The 25,841-nt window shown below is 40.8% G+C and overlaps 1 protein-coding gene across 1 annotated transcript in view; it reads right to left on the bottom strand.

Moving 5' to 3' along the window:
- Nucleotides 1-25,259, bottom strand: part of ajap1 (adherens junctions associated protein 1) — a 37,095-nt gene extending 11,836 nt beyond the window's left edge. The window contains exons 1-2 of the mRNA XM_028410569.1: nt 25,185-25,259; nt 3,619-4,331 (exon numbers count right to left, since the gene is read on the bottom strand). Coding sequence (XP_028266370.1) covers nt 3,619-4,331; nt 25,185-25,213 — 742 coding nt within the window. The 5' untranslated portion in view covers nt 25,214-25,259. The remainder of the gene's footprint in view (nt 1-3,618; nt 4,332-25,184) is intronic.
- Between the last annotated feature and the right edge of the window lie 582 nt (nt 25,260-25,841).

Raw genomic sequence — 25,841 nt, 5'->3', positions numbered from 1 at the left:
TTAGGCTGCATAGCTTAAAGGAAAGCTAATATTTTACCCACAACAACGGACAAGCAACAGGTAGAGAGATGAAAGAATGATACTGATTTATTGATAACTAAATTGACTGAAAATAAATACACAATCAAACCACCTGTCAGTCTACATTAGTCCTGCCATTGATGTCACAGTGCTTGGTGTTTTGCTCTAAACAGCTAATTAAAAATGTTAAGCGTACAACAGTGGCTGGTAGGTAGTAAAAATGGCAGGCTCTATAGATTTGCCAATGATGGTTGACTTTTTGGAGTGCCTTGCAGTTTTGAATGCATGTTGTAGTAGCCGGATGTCAAACGCTATCTCAATGTATATCTCGTGCTTTAGAGAGAGAACAATCATAAATAATGCATCCGCTGTATCTGCAGCAGTTATGCATTTTTCAGGTTAATACATCACAGCTGTCATGTAAACTTTCAGACTTTGAAGCACCAAGAAGCTGTTCACTGTCTGACAAAGTCAACTCAGCTGCCCATTGATCCACTCATATCTAAATTAGGCTTGTTGAAAGGAGCTTTTTATATGTATATATATATATATATATATATATATATATATATATATATACACTAATTTCAGTCAAACGTTAGGAGCATTATGATATTTACAAACCAAGATAGTAAGTACGTAACTACATTGTAGCTGTAAAGAAATCTGATTATTGTTTAGTGTTTTCATTACTCAAATTAAGAAAAGTCTTTCGAATAAATGCTGTCAAGTGAGCATTTTACATTTTAGGTTTATTTACTTCCTGTTCTGTCAAACAGAAACTACAATACATACTAAATACTAAAAGTCAGAGGACACCATGTCCATCTTTAGCTTCCTGCTGGCATGTTTTTGGTTGTAAGGGTGGGAAGTTCTAATGCTGCGGTCCTCCAGATCTGCAACTTATTAATTAATGTAATTTTTTGCATTACTGATTGATCATCTATGGTTAATCAATCAATGTGTCCTTACATTTTATGGACAATCCAGTTGAAAATGTCAATTATTTGTTTGCAACTTTAGAGGATATAATGAGGATTTAGATGTTTGTCAGGTTTCTCTTTCAACATAGCATAAATTTTTTTTTCCATTTTGTTGGGGAAGAAAAATGAATATGAATACAGGCACATACAGGGGCTGGCTGTCTACATACTTTTGTCCATTTAACATACCCTGGCTAAAGATGGACAGTGGAAGGTTTCATTTCAGAAAGACACATCTGTTGAAGTCGAGTGTTGTGCTTGATGAATACAATAAGAATGCTGAGGGTAACTGGGCAGATAAAAGCTGATATTCATTTAACATAGTGGAAAGATAATAGTGTAGAATATGCTCTTGAGAGGGAACATAGTGTCAAGAATACATACTTTATATGAAGGTGAGCGGCTAAGCAAAAGAAATTGCTTCTGAAAAAAGTGACAATAAGAAATACGCCTTTCAAGCTGTTAAGTTTGAAGGCTATGGTGGTTATACTTGAATCTGTGTTCAGAGTTATATAGTTATTTACATTTAAAAGCTACTTATCAGGTTTAATACATTAATTCTCAATACAATCTGATATCTAGCTTTGATGGGAAGCAGCAATTTAATTATATTATTTGTTTAATTAACAAGTTATATAGAACCATCATACATACTGTATATCTGTATCTGTAATATGTAATTGCTGAGTGGACTGTATATCAGTGCACAGCATGTGAATCAGCAGCACTGCCCTCCCTTTCCATCCCCTCTACTATTCAACTGAATGTCTGCTGTAATAATAAGACAGAGGCAGCATCTAGACAAATTGCTACATGCTCTTATTATCACCTTCCTCTGATTAATACCATCAGTTTAAAGTGCAGTTTGCATTCATCAGCCTAAGACTGAATGAATCCATAAACATCCTGTAAGACAAAGCAGGAGACATCAGATACGATGACGAAGCCAGGCACAGCTACAGTTTCATTTCATCAGATCCTATGCTGTTATGTTGGTAATTATATCTTGTCCTAAGGCTAATGTGAGGCAGACATGGGTTAATGCATTGTGAAGGCAAAGCAAAGTTTTTTTTTGCAGTGCCCCGGCTGTGCTTTGAAACACGACTCTATTCATCAGCTCTGATGAGACACAGTCTGCTTATTGATACGCTGATGTGCAGTCAGTCGGAAAAAAAAAAAAAAAATCTAACTTTCTCTCCTTATCAGCTTTCAGTTAGCAGCGGTGACTGATTTCCTCCAGGATACAATATCAAGCCATCATTTGAAACACAGGTGGTCTCATGCTCACCTCCCAATTAGGAGAAAATGAATGAGATCACAACGCAGTTGACAAGACAATTAGATGCTGCCACCGCCATTCACTTACATACAATTCAGACACAGTAGTACAACATATATTTATGCCGCCGATATAAACAAGCTATTTTTATCAGTATCTTACTTCCTGTGGTTACTTTATAGTGGGCATTAAAAGGAAAGAACGACATACATTTTTACATTCCTCCACCAGTGTTAGTGAGAAGTGACCAAGGACATTTGATCACCCTTACTGTAATGACACTTTTTATTATTGTCCATAATGGGGAAAATGTCAATTAGCGCAGCTCTTGTTCATCAGTTGTTAAACGTGACTTATGTTTTATGGCTGCTTGTACGGCCCATTTAAAAAGCCATCTTCCTCATAGACGTAATGAAATGGTAAATCTAATAGGCCTAGCAGAGAGCTTTGTGAGTCCACAGCAGAGAGGGGGGGCGCCTATAAAAAAATCACATATATCCATGTACAGTGCTACAGTGTGATCAAGGGCACAGAACTGCATGTGCATCAGGGGATGTTTCGGGCAAAGCTGGATCTATAGAAGGTGGGTCCATAAAAGTCAGCTTTTGGATGAATTATGGTTGTTTGGTTTGGTTACTACTACTACCGTAGAATGTAAACACGTACATGTGAAGGGTGTGTACATTATTAGTAACTCCCTGTAAGTGTGTCAAAATAACAGCTTTGTATTACATTCAATATTATGATCTATAGTGTCATACTGTGCAGTGATCTGGTCATTATAGCAACATTTAACCATTTGCAATCCCCACATTTCTGTGCATTTACAGTCCACCAGGAGTGAGTATTCAACATGGCCATGTAACAAATGTTAATACCACAGCTCTAAATACACAACAGAGTTCGGCTTCATTTATCTATTTGTTTTCGTTTTAGAATTAGGTTCATATTCATTGTTTAAACTGACAACTTGAGGAAAAGATATTAGCTTTGTGTTCAAATTCAAATTCACTGCCTACGAGAAGTAGCCCCACTGAAAGCATTTGGTGATGTGGACAAATGCAGCCCTTACACAATATTCTATTAGATTAGGTTAAAGTAAAAAATGCTGCAAAGAGCTTCATCACTGTGCAACATTTTCATACACCTGAAATCATCTACAGTGCATTAATAAGCGTGTGACTCCTCATCAGCCTCCCACAGTTCCCACTGACCTTAGATACCTCATTACATCACAATATGTAGTCATCCAAACTGTTTCACTGTGTAAATGTGTTGGTAAAAAGACAACTGACAGTGGAAAATCATGTTCTGTATGTGTTCTATTTGTCTTACCTGGTGTCTCCCCATATGGCTTTGGTGGTTTGACAGTCTCCATGTTGCTGTTAGGTTGCTTGGTGGTGCTCTTGGCCTCTGTTGTGGTCACCATAGTGAACGTCCTTTGGGAGGGCCTGGTTGTAGTGCTAGTGGTTGTGGCCACTGTGGTAGTGGAGGCCCTGGTGGACAGCGTCACATTGAGATCCGGTTTGCCATCCTCATCTATGCTGTCGGTCCCTGTGGGTCCCCAGTCAATAAATCCAGCCACCGTGGTAGTCCGGCCCTCCTGAGACTTGTCATAGCTGTCCCATTTGAGCTGCCTCCTTGCTCTAATTAACAACCTCCCGCTTGATAAAGCCACCGGTGCCTCTGCTATTACAGCCAAAGGATCGCTTGTCTCCATTTGCGAGTATCTCGACCGGCACTCCTTACACGCCGCTTGTCCTTTATGTGCAGGCTTTCGATGCTTTTGGCCTTTGACTTGGGGTGGCGGGACGGGACTGAGGAGCCGGCGGGCCAACGGGCTCACCGTTCTCCAGTGTAGTTTGTTGGGTGTGTCCCAAAGGGGCTGCAAGCGAGGCCGTGAGCGAGGCACCGATTTTGGAGTGAGTTTGACCCCCACACCCTGACTGAGGGGGCTGCACACAGAGAAGTCCAGGGTGAGGTGAGTCATGGCCAGCAGGATCCACACCCGGTGCCCCACACAGCTGCCCGGCCTGAAAGCAGACGGACTGCAGGGGAAAGAAAGAGAAACTGTTTTAGTTCAGTTATTGTTTACCCCTTAGGGATGCAAAAACTAAATTGATGAAGTTGACGGGAGAAGTTAAGGAATGATCTCTGACCAAGAAGTAAAAAAAAAAAACATTCAAAAAAAGCACCTGATGCACTTTTTTTTCAAACTGATTGTTTTTTTACTGTTGCAGATTTAGTACAAGTACATTGAGCCAATAATTAGCATTATTTCATTGATTTAACTATTTTTCAATGAACAGCAGAGCTAGTTGAACACAATACATATTTTTGATTGACATATTCATTGTTATTGCCTTTCTTGTTATTTAGCCTCCGGCTAAAGCAAGCTTGAGCTAAATTTAAACAGCTTCATAAGAACTGTTAATTATTGTGTGATTCATAATCACATTAGTCACTTCATTAATTCAATAATCAATACAGAAATTGAGCATTTAAACAGTCTCTGGTTGCAGCTCTTGATTCTTCACTCACAACATCTCAAGAGTCACATATTTAAGCCTCGAATATAATAAGCTTTGTAAAAAAAAGGTGCCCCTGAATTAGAGTGTAAAGGTCAGATACAAAGTAAACATTGTAGAAATGAGACACTCTGGATTTGCACCCCTGCTCTCAACTGTAAAAAGAGCAGGACAGACTTATTCTTGGTATTACAGATTCATATCAATCCAGGGATGATTGGAGCAAGACACAAGGTCAGGCCTGATTTAGAGGATCATCATATTCTGCATTATCTCCCCTAGACACAAAGTCATCTGATTCCCAAAGGGCAATTTGATTCATGCAGAGCAATGATCAGGGAGCTAACGTGCAACACTGTCAGAAGAGGCAGCATGACAGGCAAAGCCTCCTTCATTTATCCAATACCAACAAATGTCCAAAAATGTTGTTTTGTTCCTGTATATATTTCTCACTTGTGCTCATCAACAGGATGCTGAGGTGACAGATAGACAGGCTTTCCAGGCCAGGACCCTGCACTGAGCTTATTTGCAGACAACCTTCAGTGGCCTCTGGGACAAAGCCGCACATTGATTCCTAAGAGAGAAACCTCATTATGGGCTATCTCTCATCTCTGCTGTCCTTGGCCAATTTAAGCCCACACTGAGGACTTGTTTTGGAGGAATCACAGAGGTGATGATAGATGGAAAGGTGTGAATGGGTTCATCGACTGTCAGAGGCAACACAAAGACATCCGTCGATCACAGAAAACACCAACTTGTTTTTACAAGTCTCTTTAACTGGATAAAAGACTCTAACATCCACTAACATGGGGATTTTTTTTTTAGTGGGAAAGAGCACATTTACCATTTGTTCATGGGTCAAATAACTCTACAGTAAGTGTTTTTACAGGCTAAAGCTCGGATCAGTAGCTATAGGCGTACATGCTTATTATTATTTTTTTTTACCTCTTATGGTTAAATATAGTTCAGAGGTAATCCAGCATATGAGTTTCTAAAAAATGTCATTGACGCTGACACTAGCTGCCAGCAGAAAAGTGTGTATGTGTGTGTGTGTGTGTTTTTTTTTTACTATCCTCCACCCTTTCATTCGAGGTGTGACGGGCCAGCCAACCTTTACATGATAAATAATTTAGAATGGCAGTTTAATTGAGCTGTAAATTGTGACTGATGTGGTTGTGACAGAGCTGTGACAAGGTCAGCGTATTATTGACAGTTTAAAATATGGGTTATAATTTCTCTTGTGAGTGTTTTGGTTGTGACCTCAGACTCAGATCCTGGCACCTGTCCCAATAAGCACACTTGAAGTGGAACAGATTTAACCATCCGAGCCACATGGATGCATATATCTGATGGAGAAAGTGACTCATTTTATTTTTATAGCAGGAGAAACAGAGCTGTGGAACGGTCATACATGCAGTAACACAGAGCTGTGAGGGTGACCAAGAGAGAAGCCTCAAAACAGTGAATATTAAATATTCCCTGTTCTTAGATTATTTGGATAATTGTCTACCAACAGACAGCTTTTTATTCACAGTTGCATGTTATCATGTTTTGATGTTTTGACATAATCCTGCACAGCATGGTGTGTTGTTTGGTCGTCCCTACAGACATTTTCTATATCTATCTATAAGAACATCCATGCATAAACATTAATATTGTTAATGATAGTGAGCCAGCTAACTACGAATAACACAAGCCTCCCTATAAGTTGGAACACACTTAGCTCTAATATGCTTGTACACGTGCAAATGTTAATGTTACAGTCCCAATTAAATGGCTCGTAGACTGACAATCTCGTCACAATCTGCTCGGACTGCTCACTGTCAATGACCTCAGCAGGCCCCCACCCACCACTGAACATTAGCTGGTGAATGAGGTGTGTGTGTGTGTGTGTGTGTGTATGTCTTTTATGGACTGGACAGGAAAACCCAGCAAACATTTCCACATATTTGTGTCCATGTAGTGCATCAGATCTAAACACTCCTCTGAGTTTATTACTGACATGTTAATTAGTTGCTGGACAACCTAAGAAAAACACCCATAAAACCTCAGTTTATCCATTAAGTGTACTGCTGTAATGTTAAGCTCAGTAAAACAGTGGTGTCCAGCAGATTTACTCACTCCATTGGTCTTAATAGCCTTGAAGGATGGGACTGGATTTATACACTTGAATTGCCTTCCTGGCAGACCAAATTAAAGCTCAAAGATCCTGTTTGCCAACATGCAGGTTGCCATTCAGAAGACGCAGGTGAAGTATTTCATAATTAGTAACTAAATTGTGCATTTGAATACTTCTTCGGGAGTCTTATTTCCTGGGTTGTTGTCTTCAACATGCCCGTATTTTCCCAGTGATCATGGATCTGGATTACAATCCAACATGAGCAGCACATGTTACAGATCAAACAGCCTGTGAGTAATATTTTCTAAGAACTGTATTTCATTATTTAAGCACTGCTAATGCACTTTGACATCCCACATAATGAAAGTAAATTTGGAAGTACAGAGCACAGATGGTAGAATAAGAGCAGCATTCACAGTGTGAACATACCAGATTGCTTTTTCTGGTGGGATTGTGTGTCTGGTGTCCTATTTTATGAGCACATGCTCCATCATACCGTGCAGAATATAGGTAAGCTCTAACAATATGCTAGGAAATCCCTTTTAGTGGAGCTGATTGTGAGCTTGTACTGCCCATGCACTTCATCAGACATTGTGATTGTACATGCAGTCCCTGCGGGTCATGAAGGCAGATGCTTATTTTTATTTATTTATTCATGTAATTTTTCAGTGGAAAAAAAACACATTAAGCTGTAAAATTGATAAAGTAAGTGTTGCATTGGTGAAGGAGAACCACGAGCACATGTTTATTTGGAAATGTTGACAGTAAGCTGCTTCATATGCATGATTTGGGGCAGCGTTCATGACCCCAAAGGCTAATTTTTTTTTTTTTTTTTTTTAGTCCCACATCTCAGTATGCTGAGCCCATTCTACAGCCAGACATACGGGGAATGAAATTACTTTGTGAAGTTATGGAGCGAACCGTTAATTAGCGTGTCTGTTGGCCTGGAGGACTCTGGTTTGAAGGTCAGCTTAAAAACTTGCTGGAATGATGATTTTAAGCAGGAGTTGACGGACAGCGGATAAAAGAGGCACCTTGGGCTTCAGCTTACTGACATATAAGGCAAAACAACACCTCTGTGCATAGCACACACATGCCTGGAGCCATCAAAACACACACACACACACACATATAAAGTACAGTATGTTTTATATGTGGCTTATCCCCATTTTCTGCATGTATGCATTGATCCAGCAGTGTCTGCCAACTGTTCAGTGATACTGGACAGAGCTCTGTGTGTGTATGTGTGTGTGTTGTTCTCCATCAAACTCAAGCGATGTAGAATTTTAACTGAAAGCTAGTGATGTAACCGTGTATGTAAGATGTGATATTTCAGAGCAATATGTTTGGATTATGCCTCTCAGCCGTAAATACGAAAAAAGCGCTGGAGGAAGGTTCACCAAGCTTGACTTCTCTCTTTCCTCTGTGCCACTTTAAGCTGTACTATATTCAGTAAATCTACTTCCAACTTATTCTGCAGCTTCTTACAAATGCCACTGTCAGGGGGGGTGGGGGTGGGGGTGGGTGAGGATTAGTTCCTGACAGGCACTCTAAATTAAACACATGATCTTCATGCCAGAGAACCAGTCTATAGCACATAATCAGGGTTTCCCATTCTATCAAAACATCATTGGCATATGAGTCAAGCTCTGATTTATACAGCTAAATTGCATCTTAGAGTTAGTCATGAATAAATAACTAAATTCTGCAAGTATGTTAAGTCCAAAAAAGGGGCCATTGACAAAAAATTCTCATCAACACCCATGCTGCAATGCTGTGCAAACATAAGACGGAGTAATCCACTACATACAGTGTATAATATCATTTACCTGGGCTTGAAACAGGAAGCTTCACATAATACCATCAAACGACCAAAATGAATAAAGAGTCAGCTTTGAAGTCTGTGAAAAAGACCCACAGTGTAATCCTGAAACCGATGTTTGAGCTAAAGGGTGGGAGCGGTTAATGAAAAAGGCCATTCAGACAGACTCTCACGCCTCGGAGACGCAGGTTGCTTTGCGTAAGAGGATGCTGTGTACAGTGCCATTGTTGCACTGTTGTCATGTGAAGTGGTGGTTTGCACCATGCTGATGTTTTTGTTTTTTGTTGTGAGTTCAGCCAGAGGAATGTTTAATGTTCCCAGGAGCATGATGACTGGAGCACTCTCGGTGTAAGTAATTGTATTACCTTGTACATGTGCAGCTTGGATTAGCTGAGGGGTGATTTTAATGTACCTCACTGTGTTCTGTCTTTAAACTTTCTCCCTGCACCTGAAAAATGCTTTGAGCGGCATGAATTGGTTCGGCCCACACGGATAGTTATAGCCCAGCTGCCATGGAAACCCCATGATGACCTCAAACTTATTCATCAGCCTACTCAAAAGCTTACAGTTAACTCTGTTCATTTTGTACTGACAGCTGCATTCTCAGTGTAATAGCTCCCATATTATGACTCATGTTATATGTGTGTAGATACGATGCCTATTTGGTTCAACTTTACATGTAAAGTTAGGCGAGCTGTATGCATGCACACAAATAAAAGTACACAACTCGGCCATAATCAAAAACAAAAGGCTGCATTGTCTATACAAATAATCATGCATGCTTTTATTTGACTGCTGTAACTCTCTTCTATCCGTCTGTAGTTTAAAATTGCTTTTATCCCTTCGCCTAATCCAGAACACAGCCTCCAAAATATTTAGTTCTACCAGAAAACCTGAACAATTTTTTCAGCCATCCTCTCATTCTCGCACTGCACAAGCCTTGAGGTACTGGGGGAGTCCGGCACTGCAAAGCTCTACAAATAATGATCATTATCATTTTTATTAGCCTAACAGATTTCCATCCGTTGTCCAGTGAAAAAAATTCACTCATCTAATTGTATTAAAACGGGATGAAAATTAAAAATCGCTCTCATCATCAGTGTCACAAGTGTATAAAAGACGTGCCATCGCTGTGATGGCGGCACTCCCGCAGGTCATGGTGGTTTGAATTTCTCACCAGCCTGTGAAGTCCTCAACCAGTGATTTCAGTGAAATCCATCCCAAAGAGAGCACAGTGTGCCAGCAGAGAAAGAGAGAGAGAGAGAGAGAGAGAGAGAGAGAGAGAGAGAGAGTTCTGCTGCAGAGCTGAATGGAAACAGCAAAGGCTCCTCGGGGAACACAAAGTAACAACTAGACCGATGCACATGTGATTGTACCTCTGTAGTAGTATAGTATATATTTTTACAAATAGCTTTGATTCTATTGTATTTTATTTCTGATGTTATATAAAGCTGATGGAGTGAGTCTGTTGATCGGACTCAGTACTATAATTAAACATGCATTTTTCATTTTTAAATATAATAACATACAGAATTGAATAAACCTCTTGACTAGCTTATCAGTTATTGAGTCATCCTCTTTCAGCATTATAAGAATTTAATGCTTAGCAATCCATATTTTGTCAATTGTTTGTCATAACAAATACCGAACAAATATGTATCAGTATGATCTAGCTGTATGGCCTCGTCAGACAGCAAGTGACAGTTTTCGTGCCTCATCACATCTTTAAAACATGTCAGGCGCATGTTGGAGAAAAAAAAAAAAAAAAGACAAGCTGTGCCCGGTGCCTGACGATTCTGCTCTTCCCCCAGAAAAGATCAAAGTAGTCAAGTGCTGTGTCGGCTATTATGCGCAGCTATTCGGCAAACCATGGGACACAGATAAGCAAAGAAACAAAGGGCAGGATACAGCCTCTGTGAATGAGGCCAACTTTAAAGGCTCTCTGAAGCCTTGTTTAAAATGCTTCACAGAGCCTCGACGTTTTAGTAATCACAAGTCAAGCTTGAGAGAAAGTGGCACAACAGTTAAGAATACATTAAAGTAGTACTACACGCATAGGCTATTGAAAAAAAAGGTCTAAATATAGCACTAAATATCAGGCCTAATAAAAGATGATCTGACTTTTTGAACTCATCTTGTGCACCCGTAAAACAAAACTATTATCTCTGCAGCTAATCAGATATTGCACCTAATTATTGTATCTTGCACTGCATCTCTGGCCCACTTCCTGTGTCATCATCACGCTGTGATCACTTGTGCGGAGTAGATCTTAATTAGAACTAGTTGGGAGTTTGCACAAGTGAGGCCTCAGCAGATGGGCTTCGCACCTGAGGGAGGTGAAAAAGGCAAGCCTTCTCCAATCCTCTCAAACCTGCGTCCCCAGGCTGCCATCAATAGAAATTTTATCAGCGTGGTCTCGACAGCCCTGCCACTGAGTACACATCATTTTCCAGCCACTGAAAGGTGCCTCGCTGAAGGTGACTCCACCTCTGCTGAAAAGCAGGATGTGATGGCAGAAGCTTTCTGCCAGGCAGGATTAGACCGAATCAGTGCTTTGCTTTTTTTTTTTTTAACCTCTCGATGGGGTTTTTTCCTGTCCCCTGGGAAAAGTGCAAGGATTCAACCTTGTGTTAACAATTTCAGAGTACAAAAAAAAACGGTGTTTTATTCTGAAGAGCTTTAGCAATTGATAGAGTATTTACACGCTGAACTATGTTATCCATGTCTCTCCCACACACTTCTAAAAACAGTACTTGAAAAAAAAGTCACCCGGGAAAAGGTTCGGCAGATACAGTTCATGAAGTTTCATGCTGCAGTGGGTGGTTTTTCTCTTTTGGGTCCAAACGGTCAAAGGAAGAGGTTAAAATGAGACTTTTGTGAGGAAATACTGGAGGCAGGACGGCATCTCTGCATCACACTGACATCTGTCTGCTGTGTGTGGACTGGAAGACAAAATCACCATGCTTCAATAAGAAAAGATACAATGCATGTTTCAGTTCATATTACAGCCTCATCTGTATGGCTACAGTATCCTCAGCACAGCTGACCTGTTTTCTCATCACGGTTAATTTTATGCTTTCGGAAAAAGAGAGAACACTGCTCTGGTTGTGACTATGTTAATACCCAGTATTATTATACCTGCTTTAAATGAGCACAGCTTGGACAGATCACCAGTGCATCATAGGTGCACCACAAAGTTCAAACACTGTGATTTGTTTTTTAGCTTAACTGCTCTTTTCAGTCTTTACCAGTGAGTGTGGGGCTTCTGTTAAACTCTTTTCTCAATTAAGGATGCCACTGCACTTATTACAAGTTGTGCCTTTCTAAATGTCCCTTCAGTCAAAAACTCTCTTAGTCTACAAAAAACTTTTTACTTCATTGATTAGTATGTAAACAGATGTGTAAAATAAATGCTATTTTTATTCATTAAATAGAAAAACAATGACACTCCGAGTGCAAAAAGTGGTAAAAACGTTTTAAATACCCATCTAATTCGTCTGTCTGTGAGGACACAATGCTTTTTCCTGAAAGAAAAAACCTTTCCATTCATGCTTTGTGTTGAACTGCTGTATTATAACCACTTTCAGATACTTTAGCTTCTGGGCTTGAACACTTGAGCAAAACAGAATCCACTGCTGGTTTCAGCACAATAAGGATTACTTTGTCAGCAGAGCATGACTGTGTTTATACTGATGACTTATTCAGATTTAGATACCTGGAGGGTGGTTTCCGTTTTACATTAAATAGAGCAATTAGAAGACAGTCTTACACTGGTTATCCTAACCCTGATTAATTTTTTTCTGGTTGGTATCATCCAGTGAATGAATATTTGATATTTTTTTCACAGCAACACCAAATTATGAGGGAATATCAAAATATGGCGTTCTTTCCTTTAATCAGATACCTTTCCAGTTGGAAGCGTTCATTCTGGTGTTCAGTGCTTCACTGTATTAAGACGTTATTTATAGCCAAGTTGTCTGAAAAGCGCCACACTGTCATGGCTTTCCTCATAAGCCTCCGGGGGATTTGCGGATTGGTTATGTCTTCTTTTTTAAAATCACATGCTTTGAGGCAATTGTTAAGTAGCTCTGGTAGCGTCGTTGCTAGATTGAACAACTTTAAAGGATTATGGATCCAGAATACACCAAAGACAGTAGGAAGCTCATCCGGCGTCTTTCCATTCATTCCACCTTCCCTGATTCTGCCAGCCCCAAGCAGAGCGCTGTCCACACTGGGGAGAAGGTTCTTAAAATAGAGATGGGAGGATATGGAGTATGCATTTGCATTGCCCTAAGAGAGTGACAGAGATGGAGAAAGAAAAGAGAGAATATGGGAGGAGCATCCAGGCCATAGAACAAGGACACTTCTCCTTTCAGTTGACTCACTGTGAGGGCAGTGTACACACAGGAGTGCAGATTGGACCCCACTGGCAAAGCAAGCTGCATTTGACTGCTTCATCGGATCCTGACAATGACTCTACTGTATTTATCTATATATAGAGCCACAGTTTCTACTGTAACACTAGTCAGAGCTTTCTTTGATACCATCGCTGATGTAAACTTCTAAAACACTTTAACCATTGAAGCACTGTAGGGGTAATATTCGGGGTAGAGGTCTATGCTCCCTCATGTTAACCAAGCTAACCTCTCTCTGACTCTAATCAGATATTTTTTGAGTCCAAGTGGACCATTGTGTCCAATTTTAAAGCATCCCTTAGACATAAATGGGGGACATGTGAGATAACAGTGACCAGAAAAATGTAAGCAGATCAACCTTTACTTTATTGACACTGATCAGTGGAGAGACAGGGATGGACATAAAGCAAGGGGCCTTGGGTGGAAGTGAGACCTGGGCCACTGCCTTAGTTCTTGAAGTGCCTGCTTAATCAGGTGTTCTAGCTGGGTGACAGACATGCTCTGACCTTTCTTGGACTGGTTACTGATCCCAGTAGTTCAACAACAACAATTACCATGGCAAGGCCACATTGTCACAAATCGTGGTTAGTGACATGCCCCCTGCCATGGCCAAAGCTTTCAATATTCACTATTGATTACTACAGAAGGTATTTTTGACAGCTATATATAGTGTAGTAGTGTGCATTGTTCAATATTACAGATTGTGAGACACAATGGCCTCTGTTTATAGCTGATATTACAATGTCAAAAGGTCATGACCCTTGCCTCAACATCTTTCGTACATTACCTGACCTGACGTGATGTTACTTATCCATGTCTACAGTTAGGAAACACATCCATCTTCTGCTCCACAGATCGCTGCTTGGTCAGCTGAGACCGATAATTAAACAGTGCACACTCTGTAGCACCACAGTGACAGACCTAAGCTCTCAATAATAGAGGAGGGTTCATGCCATATTAGCATCACAGTAAAATCACAAGTGCAGAAAGCCTTAGGGAGCTAAAATGCTGTTTAATCTCCCCAAAGACTGAACTCTGACCTCTGAATGGCATAAAGAAAACAATGCTACACAGTAAATAGCTCCATCACGCTCACTTATTGAGTATACCGCTAATGGCCTTGTTCAACTCAGACCGCTCTTGCATTTTTTTTTTCCTGTTACTTCAACAGCAGAGAATGAGAGCAGAATAACAGTCCTTTCTTGCCCTTCCCAGGCCCATTAATTCCAGCATGTAGCTTTAAGAGAGTCTGACCCAGAATAATCACTGTTTTGAAGAGGAGGTCAGCAGAGATGTCCCGTAAAGCTGAGACAGCCTCAAGTAGGGAAGCTCTGAACAATCTCTGCTGCTCAGCTGCTCTCTTTTTAAAACAGAAGCGGTGCAGAAAAAGGCAGGGAAACACTGTCAAAATCACTTCAGCAGTATTTTTGATAATGGACCACACATGAGAGAAATTTCTCATGCACATTTCCATTTGTTGCTAGTTTTATTTTCAAATACGTACCCTTTCAGTAGAAAGTAGGAACCGTTACTGACAGATTCACTGGTCAGGATCTACTGCTTAGAACATGGGTTGTCACAACTGGGTGCTAAGTTACACATCATGTGCGTCCACTTGAGCAGAGAAGGATGAATGCTGAACTAGACCATAACCCAAATTATCCCTGTGAGAGCAGCACTGGATGAAGAGGATCCAAAGGAAGGTTTTAAAGTCAAATGAATAGTCGCAGAAAGGGTGATGATATTAAATAATAATAAATAACCATATGGGAGAGTTCTACCAATCAATGTCCATTAAATCCAGTGCAGTGATCTGTCCCTCTCTTGTCACTCCTTTTCATACTTCACCCTCATATGGACAGCAGGATAGAGACGTCGTTCTATTAATGTGGCAGACATGCAAAAGTGTTAAAATATTAAGTAACAGTGGAGTCAAACTCCAAATGAGCATCTTCTCCGGGAAAAAAATAACACGCTTGATATTTCCACTCCTTGGAAACAACCCATCCACACGTCATGTGTGTATTTGGGGCCAGAGCTTTGTTACCATGGTAGCTGAAAATCACAGTGGGAGAAGGGAACAAGTTTTTTTTTAAAAATAAGTTTAATGTTATGATGTTTCATGACATTAACCTAAACTTTAACCCATTTTTATAAAAGCCTAACCTTCACCAATAGTATTCAGTGAATTACCCAAAGTCCACCCCCGGTTTAGTACCAAAAACCATCCCTCTAACCTCTAAGCAACACGTCCTCACACAAAATATGCCAAACAAAAATATGGTTATGTTTTTGCTAATGATGCATATATACATAAATATGACATGATTTTATGTTGGCATTAATGGAACATATGATGTGTTGGTCGACATTATCTTATAATAAGACCAATAAAGACCCTTTTTCTTTTATAAGAAAAACCACTCACAAGTGGTCGCCATTTTCAGTTGCCATCAGAAGAAGTCCCCGCCCCCATGACCAGGTAGAGACGCGTCTGCAGAAATACCCTAACAGGTTCCATTTTTAGAGGGGGAAATACCATGCTCATGCTACCTTTGTTCTGTTGAGGACAGACTGTTATGACACATGACTCATGATCAGATGACGTCCGCTCATACGTCCGTATGTTTTGTTTCAGCCATCTAGCATAAACATAACCATGTGTTGTGTACCAGCCAAATGTGTTGTTTATTCATAACAATGTGTCGTTTCGGAACTCTTACTTCTTTCTGCTAGCTGTAGACCTGAAGTCTCATGTTGTCAGCAGTCCACATGCCAGAGCTGCCACTAAGGTTTTTTCTGTGGGATTGAGTTAATACATAACATCTATTACCTGTCTGTCAGTCCTTGAGAAGGAATCCCTTCTCTGCTACTAAGGTTACTTTCATTATTTTCTCCCCCCACTAAGGGAGTTCCTCACCCACAAGGACATCCTATGCTGTGTAGATTGTAGAGCCCCATGAGGCATTAAAGTGTTTACTGCTCTACTCAGTTATTAAAAAAAATAATTTTGAAATGTGTGCAGGCGTCTTTCTGCCCCGCCTCTGCTAAATACCTAATTTAACTCAACCGCTACACACAAGTTTTTGTAGCACATTAACAAAATTAGCACGGCAAGCACCATGTGGGTGTGAGAGCAGGCAGAATGGTAAAGGACTTTTCAGTATTCAGTAGGTGTTAAATTGTTCATATGGTCCACCTTTCTGGGATTTTGCTGAATGTATAAAATAAACCCTCTCAGCTGTGTGTGTGTGTGTGTCAGCACCATCCAGAACTGGGTTATCATAGAAACACTTCCACCCTGGGACATCCTCGTGAATGTCACAAGCACCCCGTGTAAGAAATTGAAATTGGCTTGAAATGTCTTCTGACATTAAAATTAATTAATAAAAATGGAGCCTGTTCTGTTCAATATCAAACTGTGTGACAACTCTAAATGTAATAAATCTGCTCTTGACTAAGGATTATGGGTGGAAAAGGTACAATCTCCCAGATGGACCTCCACCCTTTAGACTTTTTTTTCTTCTACAAGATCTACTCAAACATCATATGCCAAAAAGTCAAATCTCTCAGATTTGGAGACTTGCATTGAATTATATTACCATTACTACTCTGTGGAATACACCATACACTGTGTGACCAAATGTAACTGGACACTGTTTCAACTTTAGTGTACTGCTGATGTGTTTTTAGTTCTAAAGATCGGAAATTGTACCAGATGAAGTTGGATCGTGGAGGTCTATAGGGATAGATTCCTTTTTTGGATCCTTCCCCTAGTGGCTGCAGGGGCTACTGTAGTTTTTTGGCACTCGTGCATGGAGTTTATTTCTCAGTTCCAGAGGTTGTTGCTTGATCTTAACTTTAGAAAAATCTACCAGATGCTGAGATGTATGTATGTAAAATCTGCCCTTAAATATCTATGCTACAGCTCTACAAGTGTTGTATCTGTTGTTCCCAGTGATCCAAAGTATTTATGGATACCACGGTATGCTGTGAAGTTGTCCTGATCTTACCTCATTACCCTTCCGTGCTTTAATGCATTGATCACTGAGACCTGACAGGCACGTCAGAACCACAGTTTAGCTTAATCTGTGAGTCTCTTGAGAGATAACGCCTAAATTGACTGGAATCGTCTCCTCTTTCAGAAGGAAATAAAAAGTGCATGCGCACAGGGAGTGCAGTCGTGCGTACGGTTTGAAAGAAACACCCAACTGTCGTTTAAGAAAATATACGGTCATTAAAATGGCTGAACTTCTTCAAGCACTGTGTTATTCATATGAAAAATATGGCAGGTCTGCGTTTCCAGTTCAATAAACCCAATAGGCTGTTAATGATAAAGCAAATTGAAAATGTCAGAAGGTATACAGAATGCTGAAAGGAATTCTCCTGATGAATGGTGCTGCATATTGGATATTTATGAATTATGAGGTGACATGGCTTGTTCCATTATTCTATTTAACTGGCACCTGACCCACAGTCTGGAGCGCAATAGACACTGAATGGAAACTTTAGCACATTGTTGAAGAAACGTTTCATGCTTTAGCCCTCAAAAGTGAAGAAAACCTGCAGTCAGATGTTATAACTCTCACACAGTATGACGTGCACAAGGATGTCTCCGGGGACTTTGGCACCTTTGTTATCTACAGACAGTATCATATTGTTGCAGCAGCTTAAAATGGACAATTAGCAAGATGCTCTATTGTTATTTTAATCCAGTTCTACTCATTTTTTTCCCCTTCACTTGGCAGATTTTTTCCCCTTTCTGTAATTGTGCGCAGCACTTTTCAGGGATGAGACTCCAGCAGCTTTTTTTTCATTATTATTATTTCTGAAGGAGATGGCAGATTGTGGGAGTTAGCATCCTGACATCTAAAAGCTAGAACTGATCCTTACGTCTGATCAACATGTTGTTTTGTATTTCCAGTTTTTGCAGAGCCAGATGTTCCTTTGGCAGCAGTTGACATGGGCGAAAATGCACCATGTCAAAATCACCATAACTCACATAGTTGCTTTATATTGCACCATTATCAACAAATGCAGTAAAACTAGTGAAGAACTTTCGACAGCATGTCCTCATTTGCCTGAGGCAGTTCCAACTAAAGATAAATCTTTAAATATCAATCATAAATTTATAAGGATGCCTTCTTAAAGAGCTTGTCTAAAATAGTGGGGCACATTTCTAAACAACATGTACAAATATATAACAAAGTTGTAGGAAACCATTATTAGCCATTAACAATAAATCAACAGTTACTGGCTAGAATACATTAGTAGGACTTAATGTGTGCTGGAGGCAGGATAGTTACCTAAGACAGAAGGAGCTAAGTCCATGACTTAAAATTGAGGGCTATTGCAGTCAGCTACTACCTATATCTCCTATATCTCCTATAACCCAGTGGGGTCCATGTAATGAGGACACAGGGGCGAGGTGTACTGCTTCATACAGCATGGTGACAATTGTTTAGACTACTCAGATCCATGACATGGTCTTGACAGATTACATAACAGTACTTGGTACATATCACCCAGACGAATGTCCATCCAGTTATACACATCAGTCTCCAAAGGTCTCAGCCCACTGGGTCTGAACCTTATCTGCCATACATGAATGGGACTTTTACAGCAATTTGTAACCATGGATGAGACTTGGGTCCACCACATCCAGCTCCTGACTTCAGGACTAATGTGTGTAAATCTAGGATGGCACTATATTAATAACTATAACTATATAACTCGTTTTACAATACAATAGACTGTGTATAGCATTATATATGAGCCTGTGACATCAGCCATATGTTTCTAAAGGGCTGTTCTGAGTCCCTGTGGGATGCTCCGACTGTGGCCATATTGGAATCATCATAGTGCGGCTGAACACCAACACTAAACATAGGCAAGAAGGTGGGGCATAGGTGGGAGTTATGGAAGCACGAAGCTTCAGCTGTGAGTGGTCATGCCCATAATTATTGCAAATTTCAAGTAAAATGTTATATAAAAGTTCTTCACCCATACAGCTGGCACACAAAGAGAACCATGAACGTGTTTTTACTGCTGTACATTACCGCAATGTGGAGTGACTCACCTTTGGAGCTTCCCCTAGTGGCCGTGGGATAAACTGCAGTACTTTACACTTCATTTCTCAGCCCATGAGGTTCCTACTTGCTTAATATATCACATGTGTAGCACAATAAAAGTGTTTTAATATGAGCATTGTACTTCTACTGATACTGCAAAGCTCACCATCCTTCCATTATTATGATCTATTGCTCCATGTTTTTTTTGATCAGGCGCTCGCATGTATTCGCCATATACTCTGGCTTATAAGAATTAATCTGTAGTTGTTTGTTGTGTTTGCACTGCTGGTGTATAAGTATTTGCATCTCCTGTAGCACAGCTGAGGGGGTTCATCCTCAGTCCAATTAAAGAAAGAGCTGTGATACCTCCGAGTCTCTATTTGCAGCCTGTTGAATATGCAATCATGTCTTTGTTGGAGCTGAAGAGGGCTGTGTGCTCAAGCTCTCAGACTAAGTGACAGGGCAAATATAACCCAGCATGTATACACACACACACACACACACACACTCTACCATACACACATGCAAATGGATCTGTGGTAGCAAGCTCATTTGCCAAGGTACACAGGAACCAAATCTCTTATTCCCACTATGTTGTGTTTCTAATTTCTCAATCATGGTGACTAAATCATTCAAAGATATGGCTCCAACTAAGTGACACATCACTCTGAGACTGGCCAGGTGCAACACAGATACACATCAGTCACATTTTGGGTTAGGTGAGATATGAAAAAGTCCTTCAAAAAATTTACTTCTGTCCCTCGAAGAGAGGCAAATTATCACATACAGATACATATCCAGTGCCTCAGGTATTAAGCGCATACCCCCAGTGTAATCTTTAAAACATGAGTTATTTTCGGGAAAACTTTGACAACACATTATATCTTCTATTCTGACCTTTTTACCTTTGGAGGATGGCAGCGTGCTGCCGTGCACTACCTGTTTACAGCTGGACTTCTAACATGCGTTTCACCTCTTCACATCTTCTTCATCATAAATCAAAAAGTCACCAGTTTGGAATTATCTCTCCCTGCTGCTGCATGTGGTTGTGGCTGCTCTGGGAAAAAAAAACATACAGACTGAGGTGTTAAGCTGTCCTCAGTAGATATCCAGCATTAGGGAGATAAATACTACGGTTGGCTTTCCAAAGAATTCCAGAGATTTATGGATTGCTTCTGTGCATCAGGGGGCCTCTGGGAGGCAAATATTGTATGAAATCTTCCGAGTGTTTTGGGTGTAGCGCCTGCGAGGCTGAGCCGCAGCAGCTGCTACGATGGCTGTGGCAACAAACACTGCTGCATTGCTGAGGTCAGAACATAATTTATGGAAGAAAACAAGCAAAAGAACAAGGGGAAAAAAGGTGGGGCAGTATGTCTCTGTGTGTGTGTGTGATGCAACAGCCAAGAGTGTTGCATCATTCCATTAATTACTCCCACTGCACTCCAGTCCTCCAGTACAAAGTACATGACCCACATGCTCACATAGATAAGCAGTGAGATATCATGGGGTGAAAAAGGAAAAGAATCTGAAAAACAGGACAATGCCGCTGCAATCGTATCAGCCCCTCGCTGTCAAAGTTTTTATTGTGCTTTATGCTGCACTGCACATCAATTACCACTGAGTAGCTGTGAACAAAATAAAGCGGGTGGAGGTCTTTTCTTTTGTTCATTTATGGAGTATTTTAGTGGAAAGTGGCCCGCTGAGAGACTGAGAGACGCCCCGTGCCTGGAGAAGGCCAGTTAGTGGGTAGGGCCATGACGGATAAATCTGATCCTTTGTAGAGGCAGTATTGATCCGGCAAAAGCTCACTACATGAATCAAGTATGAGCTCTGTGCTGTTAGTTCCTCTGCTCTGTGGGATGGATGAGCTCCAGCGGAATAGACACACTCTTTCTTATGGAGCCCAAACTGGACAAGCATGGTCATTAAGCCCAATCAGACTGAAGGCAGCTGGAACTGTGGTTTATGGGGATTTTAGTTCAGGAAAGTTTACGGTCCCATGATTTTTTTTTTAAACCCAGGAGAAAAATGATTTCCCCACAGAGTCAATACAAGTCAATTTCAAGGGGATTTTTTTTAAAGAGATAGTTAATTTTAATACAATAAAAAAGTCAGGTGTGCGACCGGTGTGGGAAAATACAAACTACATCAAGACTACAGCTACTGCAATTCACAGCAAATTTTAAACATCCAAACAGCTCTAAATGAGCAAAGGAGATACTCTGTTCTTCAACACTTCACACGTTTTGAGACCGAATAGCTACCTCCAGGACTGAGACATGAGGACAAAGCAGAGTCAAAACCTGCAGGTCCCTGTCCGTCTTATTGCTGCTTGTGCGTCACCTCTATGCCTGTATTTAGATGAACCAGAAGTTTAGGTGGACTCTATGCTGCCAACATCCTGCTGCAACAGCCTGGAGCCTTCCACAGGGACTAAAAGCTTTAGAAACATCAAGGACATTTTATCCTTATTTATATACAGTCTATTTTTTAGACTACTAGAAATACATTTTTCATGAATGCAGTCTTGACTTGACTTTTGTTTTATAATATTAACTTGAATAAACTCAACAAAAAATAAAGTGATTTAACTCAGAGTTACAGAAATGTAGACCCAAATCCAAACATGTATTAAATCAAATTGATTCATTAGATTTAATATTTTCAATTTCCACCCCCTTAGAGCCTCAAGTTCAAGGAAAAAAAAGACAATTCCTGCTGTTGAATATATTATTTTAAAGTTATATGAGCTGAACTGCAGTCCTCGTGTAAAGCATCCAACAGGCAGTTATGTGTTGAAGTGGGAAAGTAAACCATGATCCAATTCCTCCTACGTCTCTTCTCTGCTAATTGCTATGCCAGTCAGCATCGGGTCATTTATGGTTCAGCGCTGTCGTTAACAACTGCGAGTTTCTCTCTTGTTCCCCTGTCTGGCTCTCTTTGGGGTGTTTTCCAAAATGGTGAGATCAACCTGCGTCCATGCCTGTTGTGTCTCTTGCGTTGTTACTCAGGGACAACCTGTTCTGGTCCCTTCTGGATTTAACAGACCGCTGAGCGCAAGGGTGTTAACGACACACACACACACACACTTGCTCGCACACACTCCGAAACAGACACACACACACGCACACACATGCCTCCAGAGGATAGGATCTCAGAGAAGCAACACAGCCTATTTCACTGCAAATTAGGTTAATCACGCTCCAGAGAGGCCCAGTTAATAACCCTCATAGAGGCTATTAAGATGGCACCTAAATCATAGGAATATCTGAATATCTGATGGCCCCTCACACACTAATGCCACACTCAGCCTTGCAGTTTCTGGCTGTGAGGACGGTCAAACACACCCTGAGACTGCTGATGCTGTTGTTTCTCACTGGGGGACAAAAAAAAACACCTCAGGGTAATATATTAGGAACCTTGTTCATTAAGCCAGTGATATTAATCAGAATTAGACTATTAGTCACATACAAAACACTTTTTTTTCATGTAGGGGGTAACACAGAATACTAAGCACATGTTCACCAGGAATATCAATATGAGGGCATAATTCCAGAGCTTCATTAAAACCACGTTCTTTCTTTTGTTATTGTAAATTCTAATTATCATTTAAAATGAACACTTCATTCACTTAACCCTTCAGCCTTCTAACCATTTATTACAAGAGCTTATCCAGGCCAGAGGAAGCCATGCAGGCACGTGAAGGAACAGTCACCTGTACTTAACAGTCCTACTGTAGAGGCAACAGTGGAAACAGATGAATGAAGCCCTGGAGAAAAGGCAACCGGTGTCTCAGTCTCAGTCATATTTTTGCAGCTGCAGAGGGCTGATAGCATCTCCAGTGGGGGAGAGAGAGAGAGAGAGAGAGAGAGAGAGAAGCTAAAAACTGTGTGACGTGCATGAAAGATGGAGCCCGGAGACGCAGAGCCTGAGAAAGATGAATACCTGCCGGTTAACCCGTGAGTCATGCACCCTCTGGTCCAAGCTTGTTGCACTGCTGTATGATTACATTAAATGCAACCTTGCAACGGTGGAGGTATGGAATATTAGGAGATAAAACACAACCCAGAGCCAGTTTGCAAGAGGGAACTACATTCCTATTGAACCATACTGAACGAGGAACACTTTTTTAAGTGCAGAGCATTGGGCAGTCTTCATCACCAGTCACTTGATTATCAGAAATTGAAGTTATTTAATCACTTATTTAGTAAAAGAAATGCCTCTTAGAAGTTACTTCTACCTGAGTACTGAGCACCTGAACTATTTGCCATACTATAGCATATATTCCCATATGTTAGACTGTGAATAATGGATGAAATAAGAAGAAATGTTGCTAAGAACTTTCTTGTTTTGATGAGAATTGTTGAGATTTTGTGAAATGAGGACATGATTACAACTTGTCACTTCACATGGTTCCGCTCATAAACAAGGATAATAATAAATCTTAATGAGACAGTTTGCCTTGAAAACACGATAAATAAGTAAAGTGATGTTCTTTAAAGTCTCAGTTTGGAATCTTTATCTCCCTCTCTCTCCAATCACTCCTCTCCTGGTTTCAGTGCTGCTGCATTTACGCCCACACACCTCTTATTTCTGTAGGTGGTTTGTTCTTTGTCTGTTCCAACAGGTACAGTAGCTCCGCGCTCCCTGTTCATTTCTACTTTTTCCACTTCTAAACAAACAAAAAAGCATTTACATTAATAAGGATGTATAACACAAGCATCAGCAGTGACGGAGAACATTCAGAAACGTGGTGAGTTACTAATAAGAATCAGCTTTGGCTCCTCATCCATTTCATGACATTTCACATCATCTCAGACAATGACAAGGAAAATTCCTCTAGATGGAAATTAGTTTCTCTACACCTCTGGCTGATCCATCCAGACGTATGGCACCTAAAAGCATTTCATTTCATCATCTTAGACTGCTGCTCTGTCTACAGCGTGTACTTCCATTACACTGTACGAGGTCAGCCCTAAGATGTACAGTGTGTGTGTGTCATGCATAATAAATGTCGGGCTGCAAATGGGTAGGAATTACAGAGAGAGAGGGAGAGAGAGGGAGAGAGAGCGAGAACTGGGAATGGGATCCAGCAGGTGGCAAGAGGATCTCACCGCTGGCAGGTTGGGTCTCATTTCACGGCGTGTCATTACCTCTAAACCTATTTTACGGCAAATGAATGAGCTCAATTTTTTAGTTTGGAGACTTCTAAAGGTGGAAGTCTTAGGTTTCTCTTCATAAAAGGCAAAGAAAAAAAACACATCTAACTTTTTTATTCCTCTTCTCTGTCACATGCACACACCCATTTGTTATTTTGGAACTAAAGTCAAACTGTTCTAAGTCTTATATTTTTTCTCCACTAATCACCTTATTAATTGCTGCTGAGAGCGCATGCATGTGTTTGTTCTGACACGCGGGGAGGAGCTGACAGACCTAACCTTGACGCTGTGCACGCGCATGTGCATTCTAAGCGCGCGCCTTCTGTGTGTGTGTGTGTGTGTGTGTGTGTACGTGTGTTTATGTATGTGTGTGCGCGCGCGCATGTGTGTTTGCGCCGTGCTGTTGGCGACCCCCAGCGCACAGGATGCGAACTTTCCATCATGTTCCTGTTCCTGATAATTATTGTATATATCAATATATATTTAATTTAAAAAAGCACAAACCATATTTATAAAACAGAGGCAGCGCCTTCACGGTCCTTATCGATAGAATGATAGATTCATGTCGCATCCACTTCTGCGCGTTCTTTACAGACCTATCGATAATCCAGTCATCAATTCCAGCAGACTCTCACTAACTTGCAGTGGCGTAGCTTTAAAAAACTGAGACAACATGTTGTCGAGCGTCAAACGTGAAACAGTAATATCTCTATTTCGTGGTGCATTCACGCATTCTGCTGCCACAGTGTAATTATTGTCACAGTAATTCAGATTATTTGTGTCTTACCTGCGCGCCACGCTCCGTTTTATCCACATATTTCTCGTCTGCTGAATCCGACTCAGTCCTCCAGGTATCCTCCCATTTACATGGGTTCCCACCAAAGTCGACAAATGCTGATTTAAAAAAAAAAGAAACGCTCAAGTTACGGATCTTACTCCAGCTGTCAACATCATTTAAGCCATATCCGTCAACGCTGCGCACATCAGATCCCTCCAATAACAAATCCCAGCAGCAGCAGCAGCAGCACCGCCACAGTCTGTCTCTGTGTGAAGTTCTTCGTCACTTGTTCTTCCTCGATTAAAAGCAAGAGGTGTGGGCGCGTGCAGGCGGACAGGTGAGAGGTACCCTCAAACTTTGCCTTCGCGCAAATCTTTCATTTCCATCGCCCGGCTGGAGAGACAGAGGAGGAGACGCGAGGCGCGGAGAGGAAAACGCGCAGCTGGCATCCTGATCGCTGAAATGACAGCGCACCTTCTCCTACATTGTTGAAAGGCAGATGAACCTCCAAAAAAAAAATGGGGGCGGAAGATGAGGAAGATGAAGATGCTCGTCTCTCTAAAGCACGGAGGATTCACAAGAGGCATGGGGTCCTCATTATCAACTCATATCTCTGAAGGTGCTAAAGGGAGCAGAGGGGTTAGAGAGAAGTAAAACCAAAATAAA

The sequence above is a fragment of the Parambassis ranga genome, chromosome 7 (assembly GCF_900634625.1).
Source record: "Parambassis ranga chromosome 7, fParRan2.1, whole genome shotgun sequence".
Taxonomy (NCBI): domain Eukaryota; kingdom Metazoa; phylum Chordata; class Actinopteri; family Ambassidae; genus Parambassis; species Parambassis ranga.
This window is presented reverse-complemented; position numbering and strand designations above follow the sequence as displayed.